The sequence below is a fragment of the Pelophylax lessonae genome, assembly GCF_965119305.1.
Source record: "Pelophylax lessonae genome assembly, chromosome: 10".
NCBI lineage: Eukaryota > Metazoa > Chordata > Amphibia > Anura > Ranidae > Pelophylax > Pelophylax lessonae.
In genome coordinates, this window is record NC_138777.1 from 73,094,955 (window position 1) to 73,107,971 (window position 13,017).

A 13,017-nucleotide genomic window follows, 5' to 3' on the forward strand; every position below is an offset into this window, starting at 1 on the left:
CAGGTGTCCCAATACTTTTGACAATACAGTGTATTTTTTTGTCGAAAACTTTTACTAGTATTAACTGCATGGAAATGATAGAATTAATTTTTTTTATGATAATTGATTTTCAGTTGATTATTATTATTATTTTTTTTTATACAGGATTTATATAGCGCCGACAGTTTGCGCAGTGCTTTACAATATGAGGGAAGACAATACAGTTACAATACAATTCAATACAGGAGGAACTAGGGGGCCCTGCTCGTTAGAGCTTACAATCTAGAAGGGGGTTCAAGTGAAACAAAAGGATTATTGATTTATTATACAAAACGCCTAATACTGTTAACGATCACCACTAAATCAATCTATATTTTCCTTCCCGCTCTGTGATTATAATATGTGGCAGATTTATGAGATCTGTCAGCACAGAGAACACAGACAATATAAACTGATTAGATCCTCTCTGGCCGGCTGCTTGTAAAAGTGATTTTTCACTAGCTTTTGGAAAAGGAACTGAAATTTGCATTCACTTCTATCCAAAAATGTCCCTTGGGTGTGTCACATGATCATCATGTGACGTAGCAGGCAGCGTCCACTGCTGCAATGGGAAACAGATGGAGGTCATGTGACCAAATCCATGTGTAAGGGGGTTAGGAGCTACTATACAGTTAACTGATCATCCAGCGCAGCAAAGGACTCTGCACGTTGCATGCAAACAAATGCCGTCTTAAAGGGAATACCCATACTGCTTACCATGTACGTATGTTTATTCAATCATTGGATGTCTTTTTAGATCCTTTATATATGGAGGTACTAATATGTTCTTTATTTCTTTTTTTTTTTCTTTTTAGCTTTGCTTATCTGCATGGGCTGTCAGTTGATTTCCTTGTTTCTGCACTTGTCTGTGTAGCCCCCCTCTTCCTCCCGTCCTCTCCCCCTGCAGCTGGAAGTGTTTCCTCTGTGTGCCGCAGAGAAGGGGGGGTGGGAGGAAGTGACAGGCGGGAGACACACACATACTTATGTGGGATGCACTGAAACTCTACGGTGCAACATCAGCTCTCCGCCAACATCTGTACCCTTTCTCTTCTCTGCATTCGTCATTTTCATCCATCCCCTTTTTCCTTTCTTCAACTTCCACCTCCATCTTCTTCCCGTCCGTCCGACCTCGCTAACCCTTTTCTGGATGTCCCCTCCCTGAGACAGCCTGGAGGAGAGAGTGTCAGCTGGTGGGATGTGGACATCGGGGTAAGATCAATGTAAATTGTGTTCCGTTAATGCAGGACATCTGTGCGGTCTTCTGCGACCCAAATAATGACCAAGCGTTCTATGCTGGAGTGGCGCAGATAGCTCACATAACCGATTGGCTATGCTTGTGTTCACTTCACAATCCAGTTAATAAGTTTAGTGATGGAAGAAGCAGTGGACTTTAGAATGCCATAGATTATAGAGGAGCGCTCAAAATAGCCATGAACTGCTAACCATTTAAAATAATGGAGAATTCTGCCTTTTGCAAAAAAAAAAAAAAAAAATTACAAAGAGAAAAAAATGTATGTATATTTTTTTTGCATTGGAGCCTGCAGAGCATTGCGTCTGGGTTTAATAGATCGCAGGTGCAATGCTCTGGCTCAGTGGTGTGCGCAGCCTATTGCATAAGCAGTGATGGGGAACCTTGGCACCCCAGATGTTTTGGAACTACATTTCCCATGATGCTCATGCACTCTGCAGTGTAGTAGAGCATCATGGGAAATGTAGTTCCAAAGCATCTGGGGTGTCAAGGTTTGCCATCACTGCATTAGGATGTGCACCCCAGAGCACAAAAACACATGCATGTATACCAGCAGGGCATTGGACGGTGTCAGTAGAGCAGAGATTGGTGTCAATAGCTTTTATTTGTATTACTTTTTAAATTATATTTTACAATATTATTTATTTATTCTTTAACTTTTTAGGAGCCCCGTTGGGGGGCTTTAATGAAATATCAGGGGTCTAAACAGACCCCTGATGTCTCACTTTTGAGGCAGAGAAAGTGACTGAAGACAGAGCTCACAGTCCCTTTCTCTGCAGCCTCAGCTGCAATGGACAGTGAATTATTAGGAAGTGCTATGTGCTGAGCGGCTTATTCACAAACTGAAGCATTGTAAACACAGTTTACTATGCTTCGGTTAAGAATGAAAACTAAATCCTGAATCATCCCCCACAGCAGCTGGCGGGAGAGGAGAAGAGGGAAGCTGGCAGCACTGCAGGGAGGAGACAGGGGGCACCAGGAAGCAGGGGGAAATGGGCACTGCACAAGTTGATTAGGGTATGCCCAGGCACACCCTACCTGCACGCCTATGCTCTGGCTCCTGTAGACTCTTCCTCTAGCTCAGATCTGTGCCAAGGCATGTGACATCACTTGGGGCTAATTCACACACTGCACGGTGACAAATGTTTACTGCGTTCTAAAATGCCTGTCACTGCAAGGACAAACAGAAAACAATTGTTTCCTGCGTGTCCCATTCACACTGCAATGCAGCCCGGAATTGTGCTAAAATGTAGGCACGGTAACCTCCTTTTTAATGTACTGATGGTCTTTGTTCTTGTTTTTGTATGTTTTGTTTTACAAACGAAGAAATAAAAAAAAAAATGTATTTTGAGAAAAAAAAATGTAGGCATGCTGTGTATTATCGCAAAGCACTATACAGAATCACATAGTACTATACAACAGCGCAGCTCACTGAGCTGCTGTACATTACCCTGAATAAAGTGTAAGTTTTGTACAGTTCAAATAAAGTTTGTTCAAAACACCAAAAAAAGGGAGCCGTGCGATGCGCTGAATTGCGCACTACACTTCCCCCTAGCGCAGTTGGGTGAGGACAGTTGCCGAACAGGTAAAGCACTCTGCAGGACAATGGCATAATGTGCTAGTATGCATCACATACTAGCACATAATGAAATACTTACCTTAGAATGAAGCCCTGGCACGGTCGCCCGGACACCGCTGAGGCAGCTGACATCTTCCCTCTGCGTCTCTTCCGGGTTCGGCGGCTCCGGGGCTGTGAGTGGCCGGAGCCGCGATGACGTCACTCCCGCGCATGAACGCGGAAGTTCACTTTCCGGGAAGGAGCCAGCAAGGAGCTCTGAAGGTCTGGCAAGATACACCGGACCTTCAGAGCACAGGCGCCACTGGTGTCAGCAGCTGCATGCAGGGTGAATATCTCCTAAACCGTGCAGGTTTAGGAGATATTAATTTTTCCCTACAGGTAAGTCTTATTTTAGGCTTACCTTTGGGTAAAAGTTAAAAAGCGGAGTATACTACCGCTTTAAGGCCTGTACAGATGATAAAAAATCAGAAGTAAAATTTTGTTTGACAAACGTTCTGCCGATTTTCAGATGGTTAGTATAGTGCTTTCGACAGCCGATTCCGAATTTTCGGATGACAAAAACTGAATGTGAAGGCTATAAAATTTTTACAGTATGTGAACACAACGTCCGATTTTCGTTTAATTAGTACAGTTTTCAAATGATACTTGCACACTAGGACTAGGAACGCGTTAAGGATATGGGATAGTCTATGTAGAAGGGCTCACTGGGATTATAATGCACCTTTGATTTTGTTAATTGACATAAATTATTTTAAACCAGGGAAGGAAGATTATTTATACTTTGCCAAAAGCGAAGTGATAATGGTAGGAAATAGAATGTGCACTTATTTAGAAATAACACAAAAATGGGGAAATATAAATGAATGGAGATATACATAACTGCAGCACTGTGCACTCCCTACTGCAGCCTCTGCTGGGGAAGGACAATATGGAGAAATTGTTTAGTTCTCCTACATGCATTAAACATATCAAAGATATATAAGATTCTAATTAGAGAATTAGAACCCGTATACCTGTCATATTTAGGGAAATGGGAACAAGAATTAGGGTCTCTCTTAGATGAAGAAAAGAGAAAGAAGGTATTAAGTAGAGATCGACCAATTATCGGCAAAGCCGATATATCAAGGGCCGATATGCACTTTCCCCGATATATCGGAATTGGCTCCTGAGGTTACTGATATTGTCGATATTTCAGGAAAGTGCTGTACCGGAGTGATGCCTGCAGCTAGAGGCATCACCCCGGTACCGGCGTCCATAGCTGTCTTGTAATGACAATCGATGCGGCTGAGAAGCCGCTTGGCTGTCATTACAAGGAGCGGGATGGGACATCCCCCCACTCCTGCCACCTTCCGCGGCTCGCCCAGGTCCCCCGTCCCACCGGGAGACCCGGGCATCCTACCTACACGGCCCCCAAAGACCTGATCAAAGCCGAAATCTTCTCTGATCGGGTCTCCGTGTAAAAACCCTGAAGTGAGGTCATGACATCAAAACACACCAAAGGACCTAAGGACAACGGAGATGTGCTATAAGTTTGCCAGATGGTACCTTACCCCGCAGAGGATGCAGAGGTTTGTAGCTGAGATATCCCCAACTTATTGGTGGGAGTGCACAAAGATAGAAGTTTTTTGGGAAGGGATCACTAGGACAATTCACCAGATCACAGCAGATTGTATTCAGTTGGAACCGTGGACTTGTTTGTTTCACAGTACGGAGAAAAAGGTGGTGGTATATAAAAACACTTTAGTGCCTCATCTTTTGAATGCAGTTAAAAGCCTGATACCGGCATCTTGGCCATCCCCAGAAGCTCCGAGTATGAGGGACTGGGTGGTAAGAGTGGAGTGGGTGAGATGTTTGGAGAAGACGGTATCGGTGGTGGAGGACTCTTGTGGGGAATTTCCCGACATATGGTAAAAAAGGACAAAGTTTAAAAAAACAGAGTATTATATAAGGATGTTGGCTGCCTGAGTAGATAGGTGATATGACCCAGGAGTATAATCAACCTAGACCTTTGAGTTCAGGGTAAGGAGACATAAAGCACAAGGGAGAGGGTTCCTGAATTGGTAGATAATGGAGAATTGAATAGGAGGGATTTATTTTCTTTTTTTCTTGGGATGGGAGGGGTTATTTTGAATGCAATATTTATATGCAATATTTATAAGTAATGTTATATATGAATGTTGATTTTTCTTGTAATGATATGGAAATGTATATGATTATGGAAAAAGTGAAAAAAAATATGAATATATAAAAAAAAAAATAGTACAGTTTTCATCCGAAAAAAATCGTAAGAGCAAGACTACGCATGCTCGGAAACGAAAGAATAGATACAAAACAATTCAACACATGACATCGCTTCTGAAGGTAAATTCTGTCGTACGATAATTTTCGTATGAAAGTAACCTCTTCACTTTCCATATGAGACTACCATGCAACAAAAAATGGACGAAAATCCATCCGATAATCTGATCGTGTCTACCAGGCTTTACAGAACTGGAGGATTATCAACACATTACAAGTGGGATGGTGTGACCAAACTTGTGCACCATTGAGATCTACAGTCCATCTGCCAGGGTGATAGATAGGACTTTTTTTTATGCATAGATTTCTGTGAATGAATGATGCGGCTGTGTGGGTGGAGCCACACATAGAAACTCCAAATTCATCTATGACAGGAACTATCGGGGAGAAGAACCACTGGATTTTGTGGGGGAAGAAGGGATTTCAGGGTGAGGACTCTGTGGGTGTAACATGAAACATGTTCAGGAAGATAAACTTTAAATTATTCTCTGCTCAACCCTGCCCACTTTAGAATTCAAATAATAGCTACTAATTTTATTGCTGCCTACACTGTTGTGTGTATTCTCACACCATCCGAAAAGAATAAAAAAATAAAAAAGTGCCGCGCAACCAACCAAAAACTGGTCACAATAAACCAAACAATGTTAACACTGTGTACGCACCCCAAAAATGTGTGTTCATATTCATATTACCATCAATGCTATATAAAAGCTTATTGTGATCACTCCAGTAGTAATTCTGGATAATAGGGGTTATATAGCATTATTGTTAATATGAACACATGTTTTTGGGGTGCGTACACAGTGTTAACATTATTTGGTTTATTGTGACCAGTTTTTAGTTGGTTTTGCAGCACATTTTTCTTTTTTTAGGGCCGGTTCACACTAGTGCATTGCCAGACATCGCATATGATGCACACTGCATTGCTGTGCAGATCGCATGCGATGTCTGTGCGGTGTGAATTCAGCCATACAAACTGTATGGCTGAGTTGGCATCGCATTCGGACCAAACTCGTGCAGGACCCTTTTTTTTGTCCGCACTGGAATCGGATCACATGGGTGTTCACACTTCTGCGATCTGATTCTGCAAATTGCGCTTCGTTTTGCAAACTGATTGCGGGGTGTTGTTAACTTAACCGCTTAGCGACCACCCCATGCAGATAAACTTTGGCAGGGTGGCCACTCTGTGCCAGATCACATACCTAGTACGTGATCTGACACTTCCGGGTCTAGGACGTGAGCCCGCGCCGCGGGCAACCTGCTCCCGCTGCGATTGGACACAACGGTAGCCAATCAGCGGGTTCAGCGGGTGCGATGTCTGCCGGGACCTGCTGATCAATCAGGAGAAAGGCAGAACGGTGGTCTGCCTATGTAAACAAGGCAGACCACCATTCTGTGAGAGGGAAACGTACTGACCCTGTGTTCCTGCTAAGCAGGAACACGGATATTTACATTCCCCCAGTCAAAGCACATCCCCCACAGTTAGTAATCACTCCCAAGGAACACAGTTAACCCTTTGATCACCCCTAATGTTATCTCCTTCCCTGCCACTGTCATTAGTACAGTAACAGTGCTTATTTTTAGCACTGATCACTGTATTAGTGTCACTGGTCCCCAAAAAAGTGTCAGTTAAGTTTTTAATTTGTCCGCCACAATGTCACAGTCCTGTTAAAAATCGCTGATCGCTGCCATTAATAGTAAAAAAAAAAAAAAATTCCGTAAAAAAAATATCCCTTCGTTTGTAGATGCTATAACTGTTGCGCGAACCAATCAATATACACTCATTGGGATTTTTTTTTACCATGAAATATGTAGCAGAATACATACTGGCCTAAACTGATGAAGAAATTTGATTTTTTAAATTTTTTTTATTATTGTATTATAGCAGAAAGTAAAAAATATTGTTTTTTTTTTTTTTTCAAAATTGTTGGCATTTTTTTGTTTATAGCACAAATAATTAAAACCGCAGAGGTGATCAGATACCACCAAAAAGAAAGCTCTATTTGTGGGAAAAAAAGGACATCAATTTTATTTGGGTACATCGTCGCACGACTGCGCAGTTGTCAAAGTAACAGGGCTGAAGTGGTTATTTTACATAATCATTTATGCTAGACTTTGCATCTTCAGGGATATTCTACACATATACTGTATAGTACTGACTAACTTGAATATACTACACTTACTATTTTCTATATATTTTCAATAAAACAATTTTTAAATGTGGTTTTTATTTTTATTCTGAGTCTTTCTGAGACTTTCTTGTCGATCTGTAGGTTTGCTGCTGGTATCAGAGAGTGAACATTTTCACATTTGTAGAGTGCTGTTGATATTCCAGGATGATTGCAGTACACAATTCTAAACAAGGAATGATATAGATTTCTAGGTATTGTGTTAGTCATTGCATGAATCGCTCATTGATTGAGGATGTCGAACTCTAGCTTAGCATTCCATGTGAATGACAGGAAACTTCATTCATGGGCAGTTTCCTGGCGGCAGTGATATTAGCTTTCTTTCTGCATTCTCTCTTTGTCTTGATTATTTTTAAAGTCACTGTTTTTTTAAAAAGTCAGATCCATTTTCTCTATATATTGGTCCCATTAGACTTGGTTTCTTGTGTTTTCACACAGGCAGGCTCCTGTCCTGGATGGGGGTCCACAGCTCCAGCACTCACCACCTTTTGAGGATTGGTCTACATCCTCTAAACTTGAAACTTCAAGATCAGTCCCTGAGCGAGGTATGGAGAAGCCTACCTATGATCTATCTCGACTACGTAGCTCCTCTGTGGAGATCAGGGAGAAGGGGTCAGAGATCCTGAGAGAGGAGCTGCTTAAGGCTCAGAAGGTAATTTTATGTGCCATGCACTTACCAGTGTCTTCTATATTTGTTACTGGGCTCAATATTTGTTACATGGCTCTTGCAATGATTTTTGTCCACACAGATGAAGGTGCATTTTGCTGACCCCCCTTCCTGCACTGGTACCTCCTTCACGCTTTGCCTGTAATGTGATGGGGTGCAGTGTAAAGGACGTCACACAGTATTGAAAATGTAAGCTTTGCAGAACCGCCACTAAACAACAGTGGGTAATGGGGGGGGGGGGGGGGTTATAATGCATTTTCCAGAGAACACGTGTGAATGAGCCCTTCATTTTTTTTTTTATATATATATACAGGCGCAACTCATAAAATTAGAATATCATCAAAAAGTTAATTTATTAAAGTAATTAAATTCAAAAAGTAAAAAAAAAATATTTTATAAAGATGCGTTACACACAGAGTGATATAGTTCAAGCATTTCTTTTTTTTTTAATTTTGATGATTATGGCTTACAGCTAGTGAAAAACCAAAATTCAGTATCTCGGAAATGTTCGTGATGATTTGGGGAGCCATGCCATCTGCTGTTGGTCCACTTATCAAAGTCAGCCAGCCCTCAACCAGGACTTGAGCACTTCATGCTTCCCTCTGCTGACCAGCTTTATGGAGATGCTAATTTAATTTTCCAGCAGGACTTGGCACCTGCCCACACTGCCAAAAGTACCAATACCTGGTTTAATGATCATGGTATCACTGTGCATGATTGGCCAACAAACTCGCCTGACCTAAACCTTATAGAGAATCTGTGGGGTATTGCCAAGAGAAAGATGAGAGACACCAGACCCAACAATGTAGACAGCTGAAGGCCGCTATCAAAGCAACCTGGGATTCCATAACACCTCAGCAGTGTCACAGGCTGATCGCCTCCATGCCACGTCGCATTGATGCAGTACTTCATGCAAAAGGAGCCCCGACCAGGTATTGAGTGCATGCGATACTGTACATGGACATACTTTTCAGTATGACAATATTTCTGTATTAAAAATCCTTTTTTTTATTGGTCTTATGTAATATTCTAATTTTCCAAGATGCTGAATTTTGGGTTTTCACTAGCTGTAAGCCATAATCATCACAATTAAAAGAAAGAAATGCTTGAAATATATTACTCTGTATGTAATGCATCTGAATAAAATATATGAGTTTCACCTATTGAATTGAATTACTGAAATAAATTAACTTTTTGATGATATTCAAATTTTATGAGATGCACTTGTGTGTGTGTGTGTGTGTATATATATATATATTTACAATTTTTTAATTATTTTTTTACACTGCTGTTGGAAATAACTGGGGTCTAAGTATACCAATGATGTCTCACTTTTGAGACATAGAAAGGGACCGAGGACAGAGATTCCCCAATCCTTTTCTCTGAAGCCTCAGCTGCACTGGACAATAAATGAATGGGAAGTGCTCTGTGCTGAGCGGCTTCCTGTTCATTCACAAACTGAAGCGAATGAACACAGTAAGTGATCGATATCGATCACACGTTGTATTTATTCACAAGAGGAAGGGGCCGGTAAATTACATATTTACTGTCCCCTTCCCCTGCTCACTATTCTGAAAGCAGCAGCTGCCGGCAAGAGAGGAGAGAAGGGAAGTCAGCAGCGCAGATTGGAAGAGTGGGGGGGGAAACAGGGTGATCTGCCTGCTCACCATCCCCCCTTCTCCATCCCAGCCGTTGATGAGGTGAATGCCTACTGGTAGCCCCGCCACCTCTGCACACAGCCGGGTTTAGCTCCAATCCATTTTCAGGGCTCCGATCACATTACTCCACGGATCCCAGCTGTACCTGTGCGCGAGCTTATGGCAACAGAATTTGCAGATCGCTGGAGGGACTCCATTTTCAAATCCGAATCCCCAGCAAGTGGCTGGGAATTAGGATTTTCCGTGTGCCCTACGGCAGCTGTCTAAGCTGCTTTATGCTGGCTCTGGTCCTGAATGGTTATATCAATCAATCTAGATATAGTGGAGTATTATTAATAGGTGACAGAGTTGAAAATTATAATTCAGGTGGACTGAGATTCAGCTCAATTTTGAGGCACCTGAACATCAATAGGCTGTTTCAGATCCACACTTAATCAGCATTTTTATTTTTTTGCCTTTATGTTATATGTTATGTACAGTAGTGGACATAGTCAAAATAGACCTCTGTGCGAGGGGAAGTTGAAGTGGCCCCCCTGTGATGCCCTGAACTTTCTAATGGCTCATATAATACAGCTGAGGTCAGGCATGAAACATCCCCTCCACTCTGTCCGAAGGGTATCAGGGGGAATTGGAGCATTCATCATGCCCCACTGCTGGTCATTGATAAGTAAAGTAAAAGGAGGAGAGCACTACAAACGTTCCTTATAAGTCCAGTAGACCTATATTAATGTTAACATTATGGTGAGCTTTCCATGAACATCTCCTAATACCCCTAATCAGCCTGCTTGGGTCCATCATACTATACAGTTTTCCCCACCCTTTTAAGCCTTGCTGAAGGGAGACCAGAGACACGTTAGTTACTTATGTGACTTATGATGACAAGGCCTACTAGATTTACCCTTGCCATCCTGCAGACCAAATTCTGCTTAGCACTACCTAGAAACCTGACTTTCCTTCTAATTCCTAAAGACCACTCCTCTCAGTCTTGAAAACAACTTCTGCAACCAGGGTCCAGTGGTCCACTTATTCCTCTAACCTCAGTGTTGGTCAAGAAGGGAGGAGACGAAGATTCTTGTTGCCTGACACTACCTGTACACATAAGGGCATTATGTAAAATGTCTAATTTCCTTCTGGTCAGCATTCAGGTCTATGTGACAGGGGTTGGAGTCTCTGCACCTAGTTGGCCCACATCTCATGTAAATAGACTTCAAAATCCCAGAGGGCTCTTGTGCAGCTACACAGTCTGCACACATGGTGTATACACCCCTGGCTATTTACTGTTTTAAGCAAAGAAAAAAAAAAACTGGCATGCTTCTCTTGGAAAACTAACAGTTTGGTAGCCTAAGCGTATTTAAAATTGGTATAGAGAGGCACTGAGTTGTTTTTGTGCTAAATGGAAGTGGGGGTGGGCGCTGCTTTTCAGACTAATTAAATATATTAAATATATGCAAATATCACCTTATATAAATAGTATATGGTCCCTCATCTAGAAATGTAACCCTGTGCGTGTTAAATAATTCAATTAAATAAATAATGTAAAAAGGTTAGAAATTAATAAAAATTGTGCAAATAGTGCATGTGCAGACCGTGTTTATATTACAGTACCTATGCGATGTGTTCATACATATAGCCAGTACACATCCAATATTAGTATTATCCATGCTGAAAAAGTGCAAGTGCAATAATAAAAGTAACTGTGTACCAAATTACCTGAGTGCAAATAAATTTTATGCAAACAGCAAATTATGTGAAAAAAATGGGATATACCACAAACCACTTAGTAGGGGATATCCCCTTACATAAATATTTATAGTTCATACAAAAATACAGTTCAAAAAGCTGTGCTAGGTGTCCTATTAGGCTCTGTTCACTTGTAGGCGTTTTGGGGGCGTTTTTCTGTTCTAGGATCAGCTCTCAAAACGCCCAACAAGACAAATCCTATTCATTTCAATGACCCCTGTTCACATCTGAGCGTTTTGACGCCGTGAGCAAAACGCCCAACACTCAAAAAAGTACATGAGCTTTTTTTGGGCAGATTACAGGTGTTTTCCATTGGTCTCTATTCAATCTAAAAACGCCTGTAAAACGCCCATAAAAACGCCTGTAATAGCAACGCCAAGATGTGAAGGTCCACTATTCAGGAGTATTGCTGTTCATTGTAGAACTTCAGTAAAAACCGCTTCAGTGAAACCAACTATTCGAAGAAACACCCGTTGTGTGATGGATCTCAGTGCTATCATTCGTGTCCCCCACTGAGATTGCACTCACCAGATAACAAGCTTCTTTGCAAGGGCGACTCCTCTCCCCTCGCCTATCAATAACAGTATCTCCCCATGGACATGAAAAAGATAATCTCCATAGTGCAGTACCGTTGAGATAATTTTATTAAAGAAAAAAGTTAACTTACACATTAGAAAAGACATTCAGTCATGGATACAGGCAATATAGGAAATCCGTTGCATTCCATGGACAGGAACCAGAAGTGGCACAATAGCGCTAGACTCCGCCCTACGCATTTCGTCACTTTGACGTCATCTGGAGTGGCGCCATATTGCTGCTCTCTCCAGTTTATATTGTGTATAGTAACCTGGCAACCTGCCACACGTGACCCGCGGCCATATTGGAAAAACCTGTGTTTGTTATCTACATTCTGTTTAAAATTATTCTACCGTATAACCAATAAAGAAAAACAAGAAAATTATATATAAGGAAGACCGTGAGTTGTAAAAAAGAGGAGGGAACCTTTGAATTGAAAAAAGTATAAAAATAAAAATACATATGTGAAGAATTAAAAAGCCCATTGGGATTCTAGGTATTACTATATATAAAAAAATAAAAAAAGCAATATGGCGCAGCTCCAGATGACGTCAAAGTGACGAAACGCGCAGGGCGGGGTCCAGCGTCATTGCGCAACTTCTGGTTTCTGTCCATGGAACGCACTGCAAACCCGGACTTCCTACATTGCCTGTATCCGTGACTGAATGTCTTTTCTAATATGTAAGTGAACTATTTTCTTTTATAAAATTATCTCAACGGTACTGCACTATGGAGATGATCTTTTTCATGTCCATGGGGAGATACTGGTATTGATTGTAGGTGAGGGGAGAGGAGTCGCCCTTAAAGGCAAAACACACAAAGCTGGATACCCCTGCAAAGGAGCTTGTTATCTGGTGAGTGCAATCCCAGTGAGGGACACGAATGATAGCACTGAGATCCATCACACAACGGGTGTTTCTTGGAATAGTTGGTTTTACTGAAGCTGTTTTTACTGAAGTACTACAATGAACAGCAATACTCTAGGATAGTGGATCTTAATAGGACACCTAGCACAGCTTTATGAACTGTATTTTTTATGAACT

General features: G+C 41.5%; 1 protein-coding gene across 3 annotated transcripts in view; it reads left to right on the forward strand.

Moving 5' to 3' along the window:
* Positions 1-399: 399 nt before the first annotated feature.
* Positions 400-13,017, forward strand: part of RAB3IL1 (RAB3A interacting protein like 1) — a 59,315-nt gene continuing 46,697 nt past the window's right edge. For 2 of the 3 annotated variants that reach the window (XM_082270657.1, XM_082270659.1), the window contains exons 1-2: positions 400-738; positions 7,772-7,985. In XM_082270657.1, coding sequence (XP_082126783.1) covers positions 692-738; positions 7,772-7,985 — 261 coding nt within the window. In that variant the 5' untranslated portion in view covers positions 400-691. Of the gene's footprint in view, positions 739-833; positions 1,228-7,771; positions 7,986-13,017 lie in introns of all 3 variants that reach the window. The other variant, XM_082270658.1, reaches the window with a different exon arrangement.